The 22,852-nt window shown below is 36.6% G+C and overlaps 1 protein-coding gene across 3 annotated transcripts in view; it reads left to right on the top strand.

The window, feature by feature from the left end:
- The window catches only part of GXYLT1 (glucoside xylosyltransferase 1), a 58,361-nt gene that overhangs the window by 4,762 nt on the left and 30,747 nt on the right, over positions 1-22,852 (top strand). For 2 of the 3 annotated variants that reach the window (XM_085043434.1, XM_085043424.1), the window contains exons 2-7: positions 5,367-5,459; positions 13,037-13,211; positions 14,173-14,298; positions 15,100-15,351; positions 21,344-21,467; positions 21,774-21,946. In XM_085043434.1, coding sequence (XP_084899560.1) covers positions 5,367-5,459; positions 13,037-13,211; positions 14,173-14,298; positions 15,100-15,351; positions 21,344-21,467; positions 21,774-21,946 — 943 coding nt within the window. The remainder of the gene's footprint in view (positions 1-5,366; positions 5,460-13,036; positions 13,212-14,172; positions 14,299-15,099; positions 15,352-21,343; positions 21,468-21,773; positions 21,947-22,852) is intronic. The other variant, XM_085043439.1, reaches the window with a different exon arrangement.

Below are 22,852 nucleotides of genomic sequence, written 5' to 3'. Positions count from 1 at the left end.
GAGTCCCTTCCAACTCAGCATATTCTGTGATTCTGTAAATTTGAAGGTTAGGTTTTAGCTGTGAAGAAAGATTAACATTGGAGGCAAATTGTTCTACTGATTATTCATTCCAGTGAGAAAAGTAGTAATGAGTAGTTGGTATTATCATATGTACTAGCTAAATGAATAATGGATCTGAACTTGAAAAAATGAAAACTGAGATCTCTACTTCTAGAGAATATAAGATCAATCAAAAGGTAGTATATATAGTCACGTATTTTCTTTTGCTAGGATCATTTATGGATGGAGAAGGTGACTGAGAAAAAAACGAAACAAAAAATGAAAAAAATGTACAAAAAAGCCCCCAAACCAGTGCATGAATGTATATTTGCTACATGCATGTCATTAAATAGTGCTGTAATCTGCTGTCTGTGGAGTATCCTTTCAAGTCAGTCTTTTTCCACATGCTTCCTGGTTAGTTAGTTAGCAGGCTGTTTCAGAAGTGAATCTTCAGTTAATTTTGTCAGTATTGCCACTTCAGGCACATAGTATTCATCTTTCTATTCAGGTCCAAAAAAGTGCTATTCTAATGGCAATTTTGAGAAATAGAGAAGGGATCAGTCTGTTGTCAGTTCTGTGAATGTAGTCAGGTCAATGAATTTGACCCTATTAAAATGAAACATTTTTCCATTATACTGTAGTTTAGCATTTTTGTGCTGCCAGCCAAACTGTTCTGCTATGTGTGACACTGATACCAGGTATCAGTCTCTTGCTCTCTAACTATTCTGGCAAAGGGAGGGTTAAGTGGATTGTAGTGCATGGAAAAGAATAGAAAGTATATTGACAAGCTTAGCAGAGGAGGGTGGTTTTCACAAGTAGCTGGTTGTTTCCTTGGCCTGGACACAGCTGTTCTCATCTGTGTCAGAACTTAACTAGCAGTTTCACCAGTCTGCTTCTCAGCTATTCTTGTTTTAAGAAATTGGTCCAGAGCCTGTTAACTTCAAAATATAAGTTAAACTTAAAAGGATGAAATGTTGAATGAAGTTGAAACTTCATTTAAAAACTCTGCTGAATTTGACAAGCAGTTGATTAGCAAATATTATTTTGCATAGAAATATTGTGAAGCAATGAAATGTTGTCAAGATTTTTCCAGTTAAAAAGTTTATGTATCAGACATCTAACATTGCATCTACTGTCTCCAATCTAATAAGACATTGCCGATATGACAAAATATGTCATAACAAATTTGTGGTATTGCTGCAAATGTTCAGAAAAAGCTATTGAGAAGAATCAGAAATTCTTATTGTGTTTAGGAGTTGAGTTGAACATCTTATCATCCCAATTTTTTATTCCTGTGTGATTATGAGCAGGAAGGAAATTCATCCTTCCTGTTTTGCTGCACTTGTGAGGTATGCTGTAGGAGAGACATGAGTCTGTCTCTTGGTTGATTCATGCAGTTGATAAGACTTAGGTTGTTAATGAAAGGAATTATGGTGGAACATAGTCAGCAGGACTGCAACCCTCACCATTTGGACATTCTGCTAAGTCTGCTGTGAAATTACAGTCGTATAAAAGATGGCACAGGGATTGAAAAGTATTCTTGAAAACTGTGATCTCCATTAGCAGAAGGAGGCTACCACTGATTCATGTGGGATTTCTTATGGTTCAAACTTGACTTGCCTGAGCACAGGGCCTGAGTCTTCATGATTGCAACTTACTCACTGCTGTGTATTTTGCACGCTAATTTGAAATTGACCTTTTATTCTGAAAAGTTTTCAGGTCACCATATAGACACCTTTTCTATGTCTGCAGTACTAAAATTTCTGTGTTTCTGTGTTCAACCAGTGCTGTTGAAGCTAAATTACCAGATAAAGGCAGTTAAGAAATGGCTCATTGCTTAAGGGAGAGATGCTTTCAATTGGCAATCAGATCACTGAGAATGCTTGTGTGTGACACCAATGATTTTTGAAACTTCATATTGCTTCATTTTTGTATTTTTGACAGTGGTAGGTGTTAGGAGTTGTCAAACCCAGTAGTGTGATGAACACAAGGCTGCTGCATTTCCATGTTCCTGGGTCCAGCCAGTAGCAAAGCTGAGCATTTATTCCAGTGGGAGCATAGGCTCTTAGTGTGTACACACATGGCTGGCCACAGAGATCAGCACACAGGAAACAGCACTTGCACAAGCACAAACAAGTGTCCTGATCCTGTTCCCTTCTCTGGCTGATTAGGGTGAAAAGTTTTAGTGAAAAATACATCAATTTGTATGTAATGTGGATCCCTCCAGTAACTGGCCTTAGACACTTGGTCCATCCAGGAACTGGCTCTGGTCTCCACTGTTGCTGACCTAAGTGTGTGAGCACTCAAGGCTTGCAGCCACAATTCAGTTTCTTGTACTCACACCCTCTTGGATGTGCACACACATGTGCACATGAATATGCTGGATCTTTCCAGTGTCTGGCCTTAGCCTTGTGGCAGCTGGCCACAGGATTGCCTCATGAAAGGGTGTCTTTTGGATAGCTGATCCTGACCTATAGCCTTAAACATTAGCCACTCCTCAAACCCCAGGTGGCCAGCTCAGACCTTCTGGTGCTTCCAGTTGTCATCTTTCAGACCCTAATCTCTTGTGGCTATGTAAGAGAGAGGTTCTTCCAGTAGCTCAGACCCTCTGTTCTCTGCAGAGTCTGGACCAGTCTCATGGCCTGTCTGACACTTGGCTCCCAAGCCTCTTGCTCTGCTTGTTGCTGGTGGTTACATGTGCCAGCGTGCACTCACCTACACACTGTGTGCACACATCTCTGCAGTCCCTGGCACTGCAGGCCTGTGGGCCCCTGTGATCTATGGCATCTTCTCATTTGCAGGCACTTTGACCTCTCTACGTGTACATGGAATGGATCCACTTCTGTTACCCAGGAACACAGAAATCTTCCCATGTGGCTGGACCCTCTTACCTTCTCTGGTTTTTGCATTCCTGTTCCTCCCCAGTCCACCTTGATTCTGCAGTGAGTCCTACACTATTGCAGGCAGTAACCCCATTAGGCAGTCAGTAAACTAGCCTGGAGGGTCTCTCCTGTTACCTAGTCTGGTGAATAATCTGCTCATTCATGGGCTCTCTGCCCTTGTGAATTGGGGCTGTGTTAGTGTGCTCCATGTGCCTGGGTTAGATTGCTGTGTTTGTTTCACCTGACGTTATTTTCCTCTTTCTATTTGTGGGGACTGGCCTTTAATCACATGACGATAATAGATGTGAGCAAAATATCCCTCCCTAGTACTGAAGGTGACTATTCCGGTCTGACTAGTAACCTTTGGTCTGAGGTAACAATGACTGTGCCTGTTTGGTGAGCACATAAAATGCATCTCCCTAGCTTTGAAAAGCAATTGTTTGTTGTCCAAGCTTTCCTCAAATTTTACTTCAGGTAAAAAAATATCTTCATGAGAGGCATTTTAAATGATCTTATTGGGAATGACAAGAAGAAAATCTTGTCCAATTATTCCAGTCTCTTAATCCTTTATATGAAAAACTTTGGGGAATATGCTAGCATATGGTCAATTGAGAGAAACTTCCGTTGACAGGAGAATGCCTTGAGCTAACATTAGGTAAATTGCATACATACATATCCTACTAACATTTTTATTTTAAACATAGATTTATTAGTCAAATCCAAGGCTGATAATCTTGTGCTAAATGGAATGTTAAAAAGGCCTAATGCATCAAAGAAATTATTCAGGCATTACTTCAAATTTGACTCTTGCCTTGGTAGTTTGAGTAGGCTAATAAAATTGTTGACAACTGGAAGAGGAATCCCCTGTAATAAAAACATAATAATTTTCCAAACCAGAAAACGGTTTTTGAGAGATTGTCTAATAATTTGTCCTAAAAGTAATGAGAAACAGTTACTTCAAAAAGCTATGTAGTAGGGATCGTAAAGGTTGTTCTTCAGGTAAGTAAGTGCAAGACCTTATGTGCCTTGAAGTTTTTATAAAACTTCAAAACGCACAAAGAGTAATGTAAGAAGGAATCTGGCAGAGACAACTTGTGTTTTTATACCGTTTACTTTGATAAAGAGTTGTGTAGATATCCCTGCAGGTAGTTGCAGTCTATTTTCATTTTTTGTACTTGGGTATTTATTTGTGGAGATCATTCTTAAGCCTTGCAAATACATTTATGTACTGAATACAAGGATTTCCTGTGATCTACCAAAGAGCTGCACCACGCCCCACAGCAACTAAATGAGGCTTAGTGAAACACTGTGTGTTTGTCAGGTCGTTTTTCTCAAGTGTGACAAAAAGCAGAAATTACACAGCTTGACGTTTTTTGATGCTACCTTAAGCTGTTATTGTCTGGTATTTGCAAAACATTGGCCTTTACAAATTTCAGATTACACAACCAAGATGGTGCTAATTAATTTCAGACATGCAAAGCCAACTTTCAGTAGAGTCGTGAGCTATAGTCCTTAAATACCTTTTCATCAGCAGCTTTTCTGTTGGTTTTCTTCTTGCACTTGTCTTTCATTGACAGATACTAACTTCCAAAGGAGAATAAACACTACTGGCTTTTTGTCACCAGGGCAGGGAGCAGAGAAGGTCACTGGAGTATAGCCTTTGCTTTACAATATTCTGCTTACTCATTTCAGATCTTAAATCTTGATGTTGATTTTCTCACTAGAACTTTTGAAAATACACTTTTGTTTCTATTTTAAAATATTTCCTATATTGCAGTTGCATAAGATGTAGTGGTGAACTAATAAACACTGCTTTTTTAGCTTAGTGTAGCAGAAGTCAAGAAATCATTAGTTTTGCCATTATTATGAAGAAAGAAAACTTGTGAAATGTAGTGATTATTTCTGTATTGCATGAACCATTTGTTACGAAACAATGGAATTCCTTGGTGCTGCAAAGTCCTGTTTTTTTTCTTAAAAATCAGATTTGCACGTTTTCACTGAAGAGAGTAATGGATAATTAGAGATTGTGTTAAATGGACAATGTAACCTTGAAAATGAAAACTTACCGTTGCTTGTCTGCTTTGAGTAGACAAAAGTATTGAAAAGGTGAAGTTCCTTCTAGCAATAAGTGTTGCTATTCACTCGTTACCTATGGGCTTAATTTAAGCCTAGAACATAGAAGGATCCTCAAAAATCCCAGCCTCTCTGTTTTTCTTACTCTGAAAATGTATGAAGAGGAAAAGGTAAAGGATGGGACTATTCTACCTTAAGAAAATTCTGACTGGCATCTAATACCTTCTCCTCTGTATTCAAGTTGCATTACATAGCCAGTTTTCTGGCAACTAATTAACTGTTGAAGTTATGCTTGAGCTAGAAGACAATCCATTTAACTTTGCCATAAAATCAGTAACATTTATATAGGTTATTTTTGTCTTATTCTGTTAGGTGTAAGAATTTGTCTGTATCTTTCTGGAATTCCTATTGGATGCTGCCCTCTGATGTTTGTGGAATGAACTGCTTTTGGGAAGCTGCTTTTAGGTAGGATCTGTTATTAAATAGTACTTTATTATTTGATTGCAGACAGCTGTAGCTGATATTTTTTGGCTCTTTAGCAAGGTCACAAAACAAAATACTTGATTGCTTCACATGCATTTCACCTGCTTATATTGTGGTTGCCTTTAGCTGGGATTTTTCCTGTTACATTATGTTCTGGAATTGTAGACTCAAGTGTTACTATGAAGAGTAGATTTTTTCAGTTATATTTCTTCATTAAATAGAAACTTGTTAACATCTGTTAAAAGCCTGTCTGAATATAATCTGAAAAGTTAATGATAAATTATTTTCCTAAAATAAAACTTGCTGCACGTTAGTACCCATGATGTAACTTGCGGTAAAAACTGGCAGATGTACTTAGTAGTTACATTTGAGTTTTTTTATGCAAGTTAAATGTTTTATAGAATTTGAGAGTACTTCATCCAAAAGCACTGAAGAGACCATTTTGAATGTTCTTTAGGATATAGTATGTTAAAGCATAGACTCTCTCCTTAAAGTTGCGTCTTTAACAATAAGTTTAAATGTTTTGATGAGGTGGCTCAGATGCTTTAGGCTGTCAGATTACACAGGTAGCTTGGAAAGAAGTTATTTGTCAGGTTGTTCTCTAGCCTGCATAGTTCTCTTCAATATATAACTAAAGTTGTAAGTCAGTTTTTCTTATATTTAAAATTTGCTGATTACCCTTTGGTATGGTTGTCTTTTCCTGTTAGTGTGAAGCTTGAATATTTCTGGGAAAGCAAGGGGGGGAAAAAAAGCTTAGCTTCACAAGACTTAATATTTTTTTAAAAATTATGATTGCAGGAAAGACTTTAGATCCCTTATTACTCTCTGCTTGTGTGTTATCTGTGCTTTTTAAGCTCATCAGTTGTCAAGAAGTTCCTTAAAGAGGTGGTTTAGATTGATTTTTATTCTGTTAGTGAACTTAACCTGCAATTTAGGGCTGCTGAGTTTTTCTTGCTGCCATTGGTAGCAGCGTGTAGTGTGTCAATCCATAGGGATTCACCTGACTTTGTAAGGCAGATTTAGCTGTCTGAATGGGTGGAAATCACTTTTCTTTCTGTATAGATTAGCTTTTGGGAGTTTAACTTTGTGAAGTTTAGCACAGTGGGTTAAATCAAATGTTAGTTCTGTTGTGATTTAACGGGTAGGCACTTAGCTCATGCTAGGTGGAGGGACAGGATGTGATTGTAAGGCTCATTTAATCCTTGGACATCTGGGCCAGTCTAATACTTGTAGTGCTGAAAGAGGAGAGAGTCTTGTTATCTTCTGACCCACTAAGCACGATTAAGTCTGTGAACTCCCCCCAATACAAAGTGATGCATGAAAATAGCAGAAACCTTCCTTTCTGGGTATTCTGTCAGGCTTGAGGCAAGTGGAACCTTGGAACCAGAAATGACTTCAGTGTGACTGATGCAATAGTTGAAGATCATTTGAAATTGATGAGCTCTGAACAGGTGCTGATTCTAATAGTGAATAATAAGGATCTTGTCTCTAAGTTAATCAGTGTGAGATCAATTGCTTATGCTGTATGTGGGAAGGATTTTGTAGCTGTTCTGCACCCACATGTTTTTACCACTGTTCTGATTATCAACTTTAGTGAAAATGTCTTGTGTTGTGCTTCTGGCATAGAGTATTTGTTAGGTTTCACATTGACAGGGGAAGCATGAGATCACTTTTATATACAGTGTTATAGATTTTATCAAAACTTTAAAAATGCTGATAAAGGTAACATGAACCTCAGGTTTTGCATGGTCTAGATGATGCATATCTTTTCTAGTACACTTTTCAAGGTGCTCAGTGTTGTCTAGCTGGTATAGCTTCTTATTTCCTACTGGGACTGACTAAGAAGAAATTCTTAGGGGTCATTATTATGGCTATGTGACCAGGCTGATTTAAATTGTTGGATGTTACAGCTAAGTGAGTTTTAACTTGTGCTGCCTGCTAAAGTAGAAAGTTTCAGTAATTTTTTGAGTATATTGAGCTTCATGTGGTGTGGTTATATTGAGATCAGTTGTGACAGTCCTGAAAAAAGGAAATTCTCTAAACTAGCTGGCTCATTGGAGGATGAGCCAGCTAGTTTATTTTTACAGTCAATTTAAAATTGCTAATATATTGTAACTTCAAACCTAATCTACTAATTGAGTTGGCATTGAGTCGATTATATTTGGATATCATATGCAGTGGTATCATTAGCATACTTTAATGAAACAAGCTGTGATTATGACGTGTTTTTCATTCAGTGCTGTAGTAGAACATTAAGCTAAGTATAACTGGAATTTTCAACACTTTCAAATCCATATAATGTCTGTAGTTACCTTGATCCTACTTGTAATAAGTGTGGGAATGATTTAACAGCTGCATTTTAATCAGTGTAGCTTTACTGGCTTCTTACTGTGCCTGTTTGCTTTACTTTTTCTGGTAACTAAAGGCTGCTGGGTTAGGCTTGTTAGTGGTTGATTGATTTAGGTCAGAGAATTAAAAGAAAAAAGGGTGCAATAAGTAAGCCATCTGTGTTGTACTTCGTATCTACCATTTGATTTTTCTGAGGTACATTGTAGTGCCAGATTTGAAATAATACAGTTTGATTGTATGAAAATACTTGCCCTGCATAGTTTACTGAGTATCATTAGCATTTTCCATGCTAATTATAAAAACCACTTCTATTACACCAAATAAGATGGAATTGTATATAGGATGTTCCTGAGGTTTTGGTACTCTCTCACTTGTGCTTTCTATGTGTTATGTGAGGAGAACCCTACCTTAAACAAATACAGGTGACCTCTTCTGCAGTTCCTTGTGTCAAGTCTAAAGGACAGACCTAAGATTTTTGTGGAGCTGGTGGGTATTTTAGTGCCAATAAAATTTGGTGGTTTTTTTTTTTTTTCCCCCAGGAAGTCCAGTGGGGATGCCAGGAAGGTTCTAGTAAAGTATAACCTGTCAAAACACACCTCTGTAGCTTGCTACCAAATTACAGCTTCATAATTGACTAGAAATGATAGAAATGCTAATTTAATATACAATGTGTCATGGCAAACATATTTAAATATAAGGCAGTGTCTCGACAGGCAGGCTCTGGAAAACCTTGTTGTAGCAGAGTCATTGAGGATATCCACCTGTGGTTCCTCTTTGAGGTTATTAACAACAGAATTAATCAGTATAGAATGAAGGCTTACACTTGACACAGAAATACTTCAGGGCAAGGCTTGTATCCAGCCTTACACTGCTGCTGAGCAGCAAGTTTTAAAATACGTGGTTTTGTAATCACATTGTCAAAAGTGGATTGTTTTAAATGTGTTTTGTAAACCCATGGGAGTATGCATGGAGCTCTGTCTCTAGTGTTTTGTTTATTTTTACTGTCTCTACGCCTCATGTGTAATTAGTATCTTCCCAAAAATGAAGTTCTCCTTAAAGACTCAAATCCTGTCATGGCATCCTGCTCAGTGTCTTCTACTGGGTTACAGGTGCATTCTTTCTCTTCCATTTTAATTACTGGAGGTTTTTCTTTCCTTGCAGAAGATAGGACTCCCACATTATTGGAGATTTTTCTTTCTTTAGAAATTAGGGCTGTCAAGTTTTCTTTGTTAGTCTATCCAAAAATCCTTACTAAAATACAGTTTGTATTTCACTCTATTGTTGCTTTTTTCCAGCTTTTCCACTAGGTTCTCCTACACTTAAAGGTCAAGCTATTAGTAATTAAAAATGTGCATATAAAAATCTACATTTGTATTTTTGTGTTTTCCACATTGCTTCTCAACAATTTTTTGAAAGTATCTCTTCATTTTCAAAAGTGTCAATCCTTTCAGAACCTGTATTTAAGGTTCAATAAGGGTTCATACCAGAGCTGTGATACTCTGATACCAAACCTGCTCAGGTTCAGACAAGTTACCATTCTTGTAGAATAAATTTTATTTTGCTCATTGTCAACTCAGCAACTGGACTGCTAAAAATTGTATTGCCAAAAGATCTTGTGTCACTTGGTCAAAACAGATACAGGACAAATTATCTAAATGAACACAGTTTTCTTTTCCCTGGCTTCTGCTGAGGTAGCTGCATGCCTGACTGCAGTGGAGAAAGATGGGGAGAAGGTTACAGAGGCTGCAAAAGAAGGGAGCAGTTGAGGGCAGATAATTTGGGAAGAAATTAGTGGAAGCACTAAAGCTGTATAGACATAATATTGAAGAAGGGAGTGATACAAGTAATGGAAAAGATAATTGGCTCTGTGGGTGGGACATGTTCACACTAAAGGTGAGAATGCAGAGCTCGAGCTGATAAACTCTGCTGAACAATTTGCACTTCATGCTGCCTCTGGTGTCAGGAAGAGGAAAATGGGATTAAAGGTGCTGGCAGCTGAGGGTTATCAATAAGTAGTGACCCTGGATGAAGATGGGGATAGGATATCCTTGGGAGTGGAGAGAGGTGTATATGAAGGGGAGAGGAGCAGCACTGAGGCCTGGTTGCTGAAAAGGAGGCTATGGTTTCCAGTGGGCCTTATGCAGGGAAGTCAAATGCATCATATAATCTCTAAAGAATGTCTTTTCATGGAGTCTGGAGTTAGAACCACAATTCTGAAGTCTCATAGCTTCTGCCTTAATACATTTCTGAGGTCTTATGTCTCATCCCCTTTGTAGTGGATAGTCCCCAGAGGGAATGGTGGCCTTTTCTTTGCAACAGCTTCTTGCTCCATCTGCTTCAGGGATAAAGCTTTATGTTATGAACTTATGGATCTGAGTCCACCTGTTTCCTGTATGGTACAAGCTGAAATTGAGTGTTTGTTAGCTCTTTCTAACTATTTTATTTTGCCTTTAAAGAAATAATTTTTAAGCAGAGATTTAAAAACATTGAACTTAGTAAATCTGAAACAGAACACAGATTGTGTGGACAAAGTGACTGTAAAAGCATTATAACATGATCAGTCAGTTTTTTGTTGTGTGGCTTGAAATGTTCCTTTATTCACTGATGTCATTAGATGTAGAAATAATACAGTCTTTGAACCTCAGTACGTTTTAGAGTTTCTATGGCATAATTTTTGTCATACTTTATTTATGGAAAGCTGTGTGTTACATGTGGTTCAGGAGCTTGGCTTTCAGCTATGCAATTTGTGCAGGTTTTGCCCTTATTTATCACATGACCTTGTAATATCACTGTAGGCTCTCATGACTTCAGGGCTTAATTATTGTAATTCCCTTTTCAGTGGATTAGTGATGAGGCTAATCTGCTGCTTGCAGCTTGTTCTCACTGCTGTAGCAGTGTACTTATTTCTGGGTTTCAACTACCCTCATCATATTCAGCTTGCATTGTGTTTCTTACATTACTACTTACTACATGGTGTAATGTTTATATTAGCTTTATGTATAAAGGTCTGGACGGGCATGTCTTGATTACATTTCAAGATTCTTTTTTTGTGAGTGTGTGTTAACCTGAACTAGTTTTTAGATTTTGCTTCAAGATTAATAAAAGATTTCATCTGCAGATTAAATCATCTGCAGAATATAGATGTCTGCATATTGGTGTCTATGTCAAGTAGGTCTTAAACGGTCATTAAAATTGAAAGGGCATAGAGGATGATCCAGGCAACCTGCCATTTGTTTGCTGAGAAGTAAATTGTTGGTGTTAATCAAGAAGCACTCGGGTATCCCAGACATCTTTTTAGGACTAGGAGATACAACATGATCTTTGAAATACCCAGTCCTTTTGGACTGGCATCTGGAGATCAGGTGGGATATTCTAGAATTTATTAAATGGCGCTATACCAATGTTAAAAATCTATTCAAGCCCGAGGTGTTTACTTTATAATGAGATGAATTACTGCCTATACTCCATAACCTGCTCACTAGATCTCTATCGGCTTTATTGAGATACACAATTTTGACAATTTTACACAATCATTTAGGTGCCCTATTTTGGATCTAAATCTGACCTATGAGGTCTTTCATGCATGTGATTTTTAATAATGCCCTGAACCTTGACTTAAGACTGGCTGTGTAATCTAACTAAAATTTTATTGATCTTAAATGCCTGGATTCAATATAAAAAAAAAAAAAGTTTTTTTTTTAGTTCCAGGGCATTAAATTCTTTCAAAACTCAGAATGTTTTTTAAATGCAGCAATTATTTATGGCATTAAAATTTAGCCATTTTACAGTGACAACTTTGCTTATATTTTGCCTTGTGGAACTGAAAATAATGTGTGTAGCTCTTCTGTGCCTTAAATAAAAGAGGGATATTTGTATGTGTTTACATAGTTGCATAAATTGGATGGAGATTGTGTACTAAGAATCACATCTGGTAATTTGTTTTGAAGTGTCTCTCTCTTTAACAAGTTTCTAAGAATGGATGGTTTGTCAGGCATTTCTCTACTGTTTTTAGTTTAGCGAAGTCTTTTCTAACTTCAGAATTGGTTTTGTCTGCATAATTTGACATTAAACTTGCAATTTAAGCCTTCAGATACTTTTGGTTCTATTACCCCCCTCCTCCCATAGTCTGTGCAAACAGCTCATGTGCATGATGTTGTTTAGAAGATGGGATTTGAGTTGATGTGTGCTTAAAAGCTTTGAAAGCTTTTCTGACTAAATATATGAAATACAGGAGATTTTTAGTATACCCACTGTGTTTGCCACCAAGCTAATGGTATTCACCTGATGACAATTTTAGCCTATTATAGTAAAATAATGAAATAACTTTTAAATGTTCCCTGTATAATACATTCCAGGCATTTTTCACTATAATTTTTGCACAGGTGTCTTCAGGAATAAAGGATTTCCCAGTCTCCACACCTTGTAATGATTTAGCCTCCAGGACAGAGACAGTGCATGTGGTCAGTGTACCTGAGGGATTTTCCAGAACCACTGGGAGCACCAGGGCATCCCACAAGGCCATCTGAGCTATTAGTTTCCCCCTCTCTTCCAACCCAGGTTGTACTCCTGCAAGATGGAAGGATAGGAGGAGACTTTTTGTGTTTTGTCAGTGCTTGGGCGAAGCACTGAAGCGTGTTTGACAAAAAAGGACTTACTGGAGCAGAAAATGGACAAAATGCCTAGATCAGTAAAAAACGTTTTTAACAGAACTTCTTGAAAGTAGGGGTCATCCCACTTTTGGTGTTGAGTTCGAGTCTGCTGTATTTGTAATTTTTCCCTATGTCTGTATTTAGTCCAGGAAAAGGGGAAAAAATTAACTCATATGTAGACTTAATGTCCTGTCAGCCTTTGACATTTTGATGTAACTTCCTGTAGTCTTTCTTTTAGCATAGCTGTTTTGATGAATTTCCTTGCTAGTAGTGAATAGTAAGATTGTAAAGAATAAATGTGTGTGTAGCTTGTATGTAGATCTTCTGCGCCTTTTTTTCCCCCCGTAGGCTGGGATGGTGGGAGTGATTATGAGAATGGTTCAGGTTAAATGTGAGCATACGGATGAGGTGTAATGCTGTAGTTTGCATGTTCTGTTGAGTTACACTTTGCTGGTTTAAGTATGATAAAGGGTATTTTGTTACTTGCTGCAGTAAATAGTAGAGTTTTTCTTTAAGCCTGTGCTAGAAATAATGTCAAATGAAAAAATATTTTTGTATCAGATATGATTATGTGAAAACACATCCTTCTGAGAAAATGCACCTAGCAGTGGTGGCCTGTGGTGAAAGACTGGAGGAGACTGTTAATATGTTGAGATCAGCCATTATTTTCAGCATCAAACCTCTTCATTTTCATATTTTTGCTGAGGACCAGTTGCATGAGAGTTTCAAAGACATAGTAAGTATTCAAAAAATGTATTCAATCAATTTGTAGCACAATTTGAGTGATATATAGCAATGCTTCTTGGATAGTTGTTTGATAAAGTGGCAGAAATGCAGGCATCTAAAAATAAGGTAATAAGGCTTTCATAGTGTTGGATGGGGATCTTTGAAATTTTTTCCTGTGAAAGAATGCCAGCTGTTGGTACCAGAGTTTCTCCTAGAGAGAGAATAAAACTTCTGATTTGTCATCTTGAATCTGTTAAATACAAGCCTGATGTTATGAACGCAAACCAGTTACCTTATGTGAGCTTATTCAGAGTTGGCTTTACAAGAAAACATTAGAGATCTGTCCTTTTTTTGTCCCTGTGCTCACAGCATGAGTCAGTCTTATACTGATTAGAGAAAGTGAAACACCAATTTTTGAATATGGTAGATATGGTTATGTCTAATTTTAGTAAATTTGAGTTAACAGAAATTACATTATGACTGGAGTAGCAGTTTTAGAAACTGACTAGGATATAACTGTGGAGGGTTTTACTATTTTTGTGCTTAAAATGTCTTATTAACTGTGACATTAGTGAGTTACACATGCTAATTTATATACACTGTTATACAAACAGTAGCTGTGGCAAATATGGAATAAGATTACTTTAAATTTAGAAAGATTACATTGGTGTTTGTCCTGTGTTAACTAGTTAAGAGGGGCAGAGTTTTAATTCATGTACTTACTTTTTGTAAATAGTAATTTATTTTACTTCCTCTTCCTTTTGCATATGATCTGATATGATGTGTTTTCTTCACAGTGGCCTGCAGGTGCCACTTTTTGTTCAAGTCTTTTGATTAGCTGATAAATTCGTGTATTTCTGTTATGGAAAAGAGGCACTGCTGTTGTGTTCACTTATTGATTTGAGTGGTAAATTGATTTATTTTTTGTCATAGAATTGAAGTAATTTTTGTGATTTCTTATTTTCACATAGCTTGATGAATTCCCCTATGAAGGAAGAGTTAATTACACGTTATATCCAATAACATTTCCATCTGAGAGTGCAGCAGAATGGAAGAAATTATTTAAACCATGTGCTTCACAAAGGCTATTTTTGCCAGTAAGTTACTTTGTAATAAGACAGTCCAGAAGTCTGTTTATGAGGCATCAAACTGTCCTTGTTAATCTGATTTCTGTTTCATTTTAAATGAAGAACTACTATTGCTCCTGGAATTTAGTTTTATGACATCCTAAAAAACCCTCTGAATTTAATGTTCTTCTGTGGCATTAATACCCTATGGAATAAAAGTCCTTTTCTCGCTTGATGCATTATACAATATCCTCAGAAAGGGGTATAGGTCATGTCATCTTCTCAGAGGTAAGAGGAATTTATCAAAGCTCATCTCCTCATTCAGTTGGAAAGTTTTCTGCATACATGCGTCCGAGAAGTGTTAGAGAAAATGAAACAAAAATGGCTATTTTGCCAGTGTTTTATGCGTATGCTCATCTAAGACACTTCAGGCTGGGTGAAATAGAGCAGTGGCAGCTATCTCCCAAGTCTTTTTTAGGGCTCTTAATGCTTGTTTGATTAGCTGCATGGGAAAGCAAGTGAGTCAGGAGCAAGATAGGAGCTCCTGTTAGAGTAACATTTCACCTGGCCCCCACCTATCCTAAGGAGCCCTGGCATATAAAATGTAGAATGAGTGCCTTTGCATTGTTGTAGTATATAAAACTTATTTCCCCTGTACAAAAACCCTTAAAAGTGAGACAAAAAGGAATGATGACAAATTTATTGACTGCAAACGGTCAGCCTAAAGAGAATTTATTTGCATGTGACAAAATTTGTTAAACTTTATTGGGTTTTATGAAGAGAAGTTCAATAAAACTTAACGGTTTGGTTTTAAATTTCTTTCCCTCACAGTTAATCCTCAAAAATGTGGATTCACTGCTGTATGTTGATACTGACATCCTGTTTTTGAGGCCTGTTGATGATATTTGGTCTTTTCTGGGAAAGTTCAACTCCACACAAATTGCTGCAATGGCACCGGAACATGAAGAGCCTCGTATTGGGTGGTATAATCGTTTTGCTAGACATCCCTATTATGGAGTAACTGGAATTAATTCTGGAGTCATGCTGATGAATATGACACGTATCAGAAGAAAATATTTCAAGGTATGTGTGTTGCCTCTTTTGTATTTGCTGTGGATTTACATCTTTTTATTCTATTCCTGTTTCATATTCATGTGTCTTTTTCAAAATCTATTTTTCTGTAATTGTAATAATGCTCTCAAAGTACACTGTGTTTAAAATAGTATCCGTTTTTTAAATCTCATTCACTGTAAGACTTTGAATTCTTGAATTTCAAGTGTGCGTGATTGTTTTAATTTTTCTTAGTTCTGAGAGATCCTCTGTGACTTGATACAATTTGCTGTAAATTACATTTGCCAGTAGATATGCCCACGTAATTTCTTCAGTACAGGCATCCCAGAAAACAATTGTTGTAAATTTGTAAAATGTGTGTATTTGTATGACCAGGAGGTGGTGCTAAAACATTTAGTAAGTTATCGAAAACTAAGGTTTCCAAATTTCGATCTCTTACATCGTAGCCAGATGATTATCACCCTAAGTATCTTTTTATTTGCTTTGAAGTCCTAGTTTTTGTAGACAAAGAAGTTCATCATGCAAGGAGCTACTACTACATGCATGGAAGCAGTGTACACAGCAATAGAAATGGTCATTGCTTCTCAGACTTGAAGTTTTTTCTGATGTACTTGAAACACGAGTACAAAAGTAGTGCCATGTGATTATGCTTTGGGGAAAAGTATATCTCTGTTTAAGAGAAGTTTGATTAGGGAAAAATAATCATGCAGTCAAAAACGTTCAGAAGATGCATCCATAAGAGGAGAAATATAAACTTGCAGTAGACATTAATTCTCCCCCATTTCCAGTTTAATAAGCATCTTTCATCATTTCTGGCTGTGTATTTTACTTAGGGGGAAATCCAGAGAATTTAAGAGAAATGGAGAATGGATTATCTCAGTTGTAGTTAAAGTAGAAAGTTATAGTAGCTGTGGAGTATGGCTGTAGTTTCTCCAAGAAAACTTCCCTATCATTGTTACACATATCAATGAAATCTTGCATTGTCTACTTTGTTTTACTGATTATAGCATATGGAGAAATAAAATACTGAAAAGTAGGAAAAAACGTGCGATTGAAAACTGCATATATCTTAACCTCTCACAGTGCATTTCTATACAGTGATTTGAGTAAGGTAAATGCTAAGATGAATTTGGTCTTTTGTTCATACTATGCCAGAATTCTTGTTTGGCTTCTCAGTAAAACCTAGGTTATCAATCCATTTAAAACTATGCATTTTTGGTAAAATTTGAGTTAAAATTTTCAAAAGCATACAGATTATGTAGGATACTAAAATTGTCAATAAAATGATCTGTGGTTTTCTAGAGGACAATATGAAGTCCTTCCTCCTTAACACCTAAAACAGATGTTTTCTTCAAATTTAAGTGTATAATTATACTTAAAGTAGAAGATTTAAGTAGGTGAAATAATTAATGAGTATTCTGAAATTCAAAATGAAACGTTGCACTTTACCTTGATTCTAAAGGGCTAGAATATTTTTTTCTGTGATTCTGTGAGATCTGGTCTAAGAGAGCATCGAGCAAGGGAATAATTTAGTTTATCCTCCCTTAGTACCTACAGTGTGGTCCCACAACCTTGCAGAGCATCACAGGGCCCTAAGATGCACAACCTTTATTACAAAAACTCTGCTGTTCATGGAAACTTGCAGAGGCTTTGTTTTCATCTCTAGGTTCCTTGAATGTCTTAATATAAAGAGGATTGGTCAATAGGAAAAATTGTAGACGAAGCAAAACTTGGAAAAGGATTTAGTGCAGCTGAGTCTATACACAATGGGCCTGAGGATGTATGAACTTCCCTTGTGACTGATAACAAAGGAGCTACCAGTCAAACCTATGGAAAAGAGGTAAACAAAATTCAGGGCTAGGGACCATCCTAATACCAGTTGACACTGCAGATGTTTTTGGACCTTACAGGTGACAGTTCCATGTTGTGTCCTATTAACTATTCCAGTGAAATACAGTAGAACTAGAAAGTGCTTCATTGTTTTATAGGAAGCTTGAATTTGTTTATGTTCTTTCAGGAGGCTCAACAAATTCTTTAAGGAGTATATAAGTTGACTGAATTTTTGTTTCTTTTTAAAGATGCCTGTAGGCCTTCTCATATGATACTGTAGTGCTAGAACATTTATCTGAAGTGGATGTTTTGGATCAGGATATTCCTACAGTGCTATGGATTTAAAACTGTGGTTTCTTTGTCTGTTGTAGTCCAAGTTACAGGCTGAGCTACTTGAGGCCTTCATGCATCTTTCTTCTCTTGTCACATTGATTTGTAAGAGTCAGGAGGAGCTTGAACATGGATAAATAGAAAGTAGAACCAGAGAATTTAGCCAATGGTTATAATGTTCATCTGGGTAGCAGTAAACCTGTAGTACATGTCTTGCTCCAGGATTAAGTAATCTTTTATCCACTTTCTTATTTGAGCCTCAATCTTCTCAGGACTGTCACGTCAAGCCATTTCAGACAAGCATCCTGCTCCTTGGCTGCCGGTGGTGCCTAATGGATGTTGTAACTTCTGGTCCTATCTTATTTGTCTTGTGTGTTGTGAGTCTCTGTGTATATATACAGCACAAATACATGCCCTTAATGCACACATGTGTATGCATTTATACAGACAACTGTGCATGCACAGATGTGTTACTGAATACAATGTGGTCATCAAACTGTATAACTGGACATAAGACTAGAATTCGCAATGAAGCTGCTGATGATTAGTGCCTGCATGTTGTCTCTGCTAAGCAGCAGTTAGAAAATGGGAATGTAAACAAATCAAGAATGTTCAGGATGTGGAAGAGGTAATAGTAGGTGATTTTTTTTTATTTGTATACATATAGATGTAGATTTTTTTAAACTGGAGGAGATATAGTATATAGTACAGATATGGTCTTTTTAACAAAAAGTCCTAGACCAGTGAGGCAATAGGAATAGAGAGGAATGACTTCTATCACGTTTATTAAGGTTAGTAGTTGTGATGCCTGAGATGCAGGCAGTCAAAGAAGGGAACAAACTCTTAGAAAATCAAACAAGCTCCAAACAAATTAACTCCAGATAGAGTGTGCAAAATAGAGGGTCATGGGTATGCTTTAGAAAAAAAAAAAAAAAAAGGAAATCTAAGTTCAGAGAGCTTCTATGACCTAAACCATTATAATCCTTTTTTTTCCCATTCAGTGTTGCTTAGGGCTCTAGTTTGAAGAAATATGGTGAGCCTGCACAAAAACTAATTGCTTCTAAAAGGAAGGTTTCTGTTTCTTACCAGCTGCTTGTCCTTGCTTTTCTTATTTACTTGATCTTAGCCTTTGGTGTTTGGTCCTTTATGTGATTCAATTCAATTTGGCAACAGTAGAAAAAAGAAATCCTTCTGCTGGGTTATTGAAGTAAATCAGCTTACAAAAACATGCAGTAATTGTTAGCACCACACTGTTAGTGCAGTAACAGGGTAGAATCATGTAACCAGAAGGAAGAGGGCTGGCTCTCCTTTGGCATTAAGGAAATTTAAGTTCGTTAGCTGTTTGTGGGACACAGCTGCAGTTTGTTTAGATATTGCTGCATGATTTGAGAATTTTTCCTCAGCTTTTCCTTCCTAGAATTTAGAAAAATGTGACAGCTCTTGAAAGTCTGACTTCAGACTTCTGACTTCAGTCTGACTTAAGAATTTTTCTGATACAGAAATGAGTAATGACCAAGCTAAACAAGCAAAACCATCCCAAAATGTTAGAAAATACCTTGATGTCCCTATATACATTTTCTTCTGCTCAAGTAAACTAGAGTTTTGAGAGTTCTTAGGAGCCTGTCCATATCAGTTTGATGTCATCACAGACATGCCTACTATCATTTGGGTTTTTCTCATATCTCTAACATTCTTCGCATGTTGTTGAATACTAGAGAGAAGGCTTTTATTCTGGAAATTCTAAAATTATTGTAGAATTTTTTTCTTTGACTTTTCTTACTTATGTAACTTCTGAAAAGCTGTTCTATCAGCATACTACTTCTCAGGCTGTTTCACCTCACCATAAGTTGCAATGGAATATTTTAAAGAAGGAAAAAACCAATTATTCAGGTAGTTTCTCTTGTTCCTGCACTGGTGTCATTATGTATCACTGCTATTTTATTAATATATAGTTTTTTTCTATTTATGCAAAGGTTATGGAAATATTACAATTTCCAGTTCTTAAATCTGACAGCACTATTTATCAAGTAGTAGTGCTTCTTGACATCTGGCTATGTGATGCATGTTGTTACCTGCTTTGCATCTTCTTGGGATATCCTTTGGATTTCTCTGCTATTAAAACTCTACAAGTGAAAAGAAAATTCTATTAAATAATGACTTCAACAGTTTAAACTTTTTTTCTACAAGTTCCTCTAAAACTTTATTTGCTACTGTATATTCTCTTACCATGATTATCCTGATATGAGTGAGCTAATTTAAATGTGTTTTTAATTCTTAGCATTGTGTCTAATTTAAACCTTAGGTCTATATTCTGTGGATGGCAAAGTTGAGGTGAGGGAGTAATCTTTACTGAGTGTGATTCAATCTGATTTTTTCTTTTTTGGAAGGTTTTATCTTACTGTTAAAGTCTATGTTTTATTTCATTTAATCATGTTGGATTGAGCCTAACGGTAATTCTTACTAGAGAAGAATTTTCTTGTGCATTTGTTATGCCTGAGCTCATCAAATACTTGCAGGCAATCATAGTCATAAATTTTTTAGGAGAGAAGGAACTATAATATTCTGTTTGGCTTCTTACATAATATAAGCTATTGATCTTTTTTGTATTAATTCTTCTCTGAAATCTTGTAGTATTTCTTGTTTTAGTCTTCAGTTCTGAAAGCCCTTCATATTTGATGGCTGAAACAATTTGAAGAAAGAGTAAAAACTGAACTGCACTTTCTACTTTGTAAGTGTAAAGCTCAGAGAAGGAAGTCTTTGATACTGCAAATCTCAAACTGAGTATTTTGCACCTGGTAATCTGTCTCTTAACGTGATATTCCTGTATGCAAATCCCAAACTATACTGGAGTTCTAATTAATTTTTTTTTTTGCAACTTGGTAAAAAGAAGCAAGGGTACAATGCTTGTGCTTGTTTAGTAATTTTCTCTGTGGGATTTATTGTTATTACATCCTCACTCTCAAAACTGAAGTACAAGATACAGAGTGAGCAGCCTTGTTCCTTTTCTGTTCTAGTTGAGTTTAAGTAAGGTGTAAAGGTAAGAGATTAGCTTTAGGATATGTAACCATTTAAACTGCAGATTTGAATCCCTTTGTTAACATGGAATTCAGTGTAGGCCAGTTTTCTCCAAGTATCTGCTTCTCAACCAGAAACTTAGAAGAACTCATCCTTCTTTTCCCTTGAAGCGATTCTGCTAAATCAGGAATTTGGGAATTTAGTAACAGCTGTTGTTTTAGTTCTTGATTACTTTTGCTAGTGTAAAGTTGTCCCATTGGTGTGGAAATTCAAGTTCAGTAACTAAAAAAGTTCAACTTGATAAAAATTCTTCTGAAAGTTTGAAGAATTTCTGTATTTCTTTACACTGCTTTGTAGCCAGTATTTTTTGTCTGTATGTGTTTGGAACTATTTAAGAATTAATTTTTTATTGAACTGGTTTGAATTTTTGAAGTTAGCATTAGAACCTGTGTATATTATCACTCTGTGATAAAGAGAGAAAGTGAATGAAGTGTGGGTATTTAAATACTCCCCATCTACTTGCTGCATGACTTAAATGCAGTTTGGGTGCTCAATCCTACTGCTGTATAAAAAAACTCTTGCTATTTCTTAGAATTCTTGGTTTAAGGGAAATTTTCCTGGTAAGTTAATAATTAAGAAATAAAGCATATTGGAAGTGCCTGTAACTGTTTTCCTTAGATAGCCTTGATGGTTGGAAAGGAAGAAGTGATCTATACATTAGAGATTTGTATCTTTGAAGTGCAAGTTACTGCTTTTCTGTAAGGCATTTCCTTCCTTACAGGTATAATTATCCTGAGTGTGTGTTGTTTTGCTTTGTTTTGTTTAATAGAATGATATGACACCAGTGCGATTACAGTGGGGAGAAATTCTTATGCCACTACTGAAGAAATACAAGTTGAACATAACATGGGGTGATCAGGATCTATTGAACATTATGTTTTTTCACAATCCAGGTAAATCCACATTGATTTTCAGTCTAACACTGCAAAGTTATCTTTTTCATGGTGTTCAAAAATCCAGGAAAATACTCTATTAGTGGGCTTTTGGGTGAAAACATTCAAGGGACTATTAATTTCTTTCATTCTCTAAAGTGTTTGAGACACAGTGCTGGAGCTTGCTGGAGTGTAACTAATTGTTAGATTTCAAAACAATTGTACAGAAATTTGTAAAGCAATCCTAAAAAAAAAAAAGAGAGAAGATAAGTTTATTTCCTGAAACAATTTTGATGCTTAACACAGAGCTCTCATTTTTCCACACAGAAAGTCTTTATGTCTTTCCTTGCCAATGGAATTACCGGCCTGACCACTGCATCTATGGAAGCAATTGTAAGGCAGCTGAGGAAGAAGGTATATTTATTCTTCATGGAAACAGAGGTGTTTACCACGATGATAAACAACCGACTTTTAGGGCTGTCTATGAAGCAATAAAAAATGTAAGTGTTTTTTGCCTTGTTCTTATTATTCTTTTATGTATGTTGATCTGTAGTGGTATGTGTATTTTGTAGGTAATATTGATATTTGTCTTGATTGCAACAGAGTAATTTTTTTTCTCTTTTAAGCAATGTCAAGTGTTTCACCAGTTTCTCCTTTATTGTTTGGATGGAGTTCCAGTATATTCCTGTTTTGAAGAGCATCTTTTGAAACAGAGTGTAGGCTGTGTCTAATTTAGGATTCTAAAACAATGCCTGTAGTTGTCAGTGTTTGTTCAAAAGGCTTTGTTCTCATTTATTTAACAAATGATCTAGTAAACTGTTTCTGTGAGCATTGGAAAGCTTGGAATATCTGAATAGGAAGGGACTGACAAGTATCATTGAAATCCAGTTTCCTGTGGGGATGCACAGGACCATCCCCAAGAGTACACCATGTGCCTCAGAGTGTTATCAAATACTTCTTGCACTGAGTCAGGTTTGGTGCTGTGACCACTGCCCTGAGAAACCTGTTCCAGTGCCCAGCCATGCTCTGGATGAAGAACCTTTTTCTAATATTCGACCTAAACCTCCCCGACACAACTTCAGGCCATTCCCTTTGGTCCTGTCACTGTCACCACAGAAGGAGATCAGTGTCTGCCTCTCCTCTGCCCCTCAGGAGGAAGCTGTAACTGCAGTGAGATTTCCCCTCACTCTCCTCCAGTCCAGGTGACCTCAGTGCTCCTCACGCAGCTTCTTCTCAAGCTCTTCATCATCTTTGTTACCCTTTTTTGGACACTCTAATAGCTTTACATCCTTTCTATATTGTGGCTCCCAAAACAGCACACACTACTCAAGGTGAGGCCACACCAGTGCAGAGTAGAAACAGGCTGAACAAGCCATCATCAGAAGCTTAATTTTTCTGGAGATTTT

The sequence above is a fragment of the Lichenostomus cassidix genome, chromosome 1Aa, assembly GCF_008360975.1.
Source record: "Lichenostomus cassidix isolate B80296 chromosome 1Aa, HeHo_3.0, whole genome shotgun sequence".
NCBI classification, from domain to species: domain Eukaryota; kingdom Metazoa; phylum Chordata; class Aves; order Passeriformes; family Meliphagidae; genus Lichenostomus; species Lichenostomus cassidix.
Note: the sequence above shows the minus strand (reverse complement) of the source record. Positions and strands in the feature narration are given on the sequence as shown.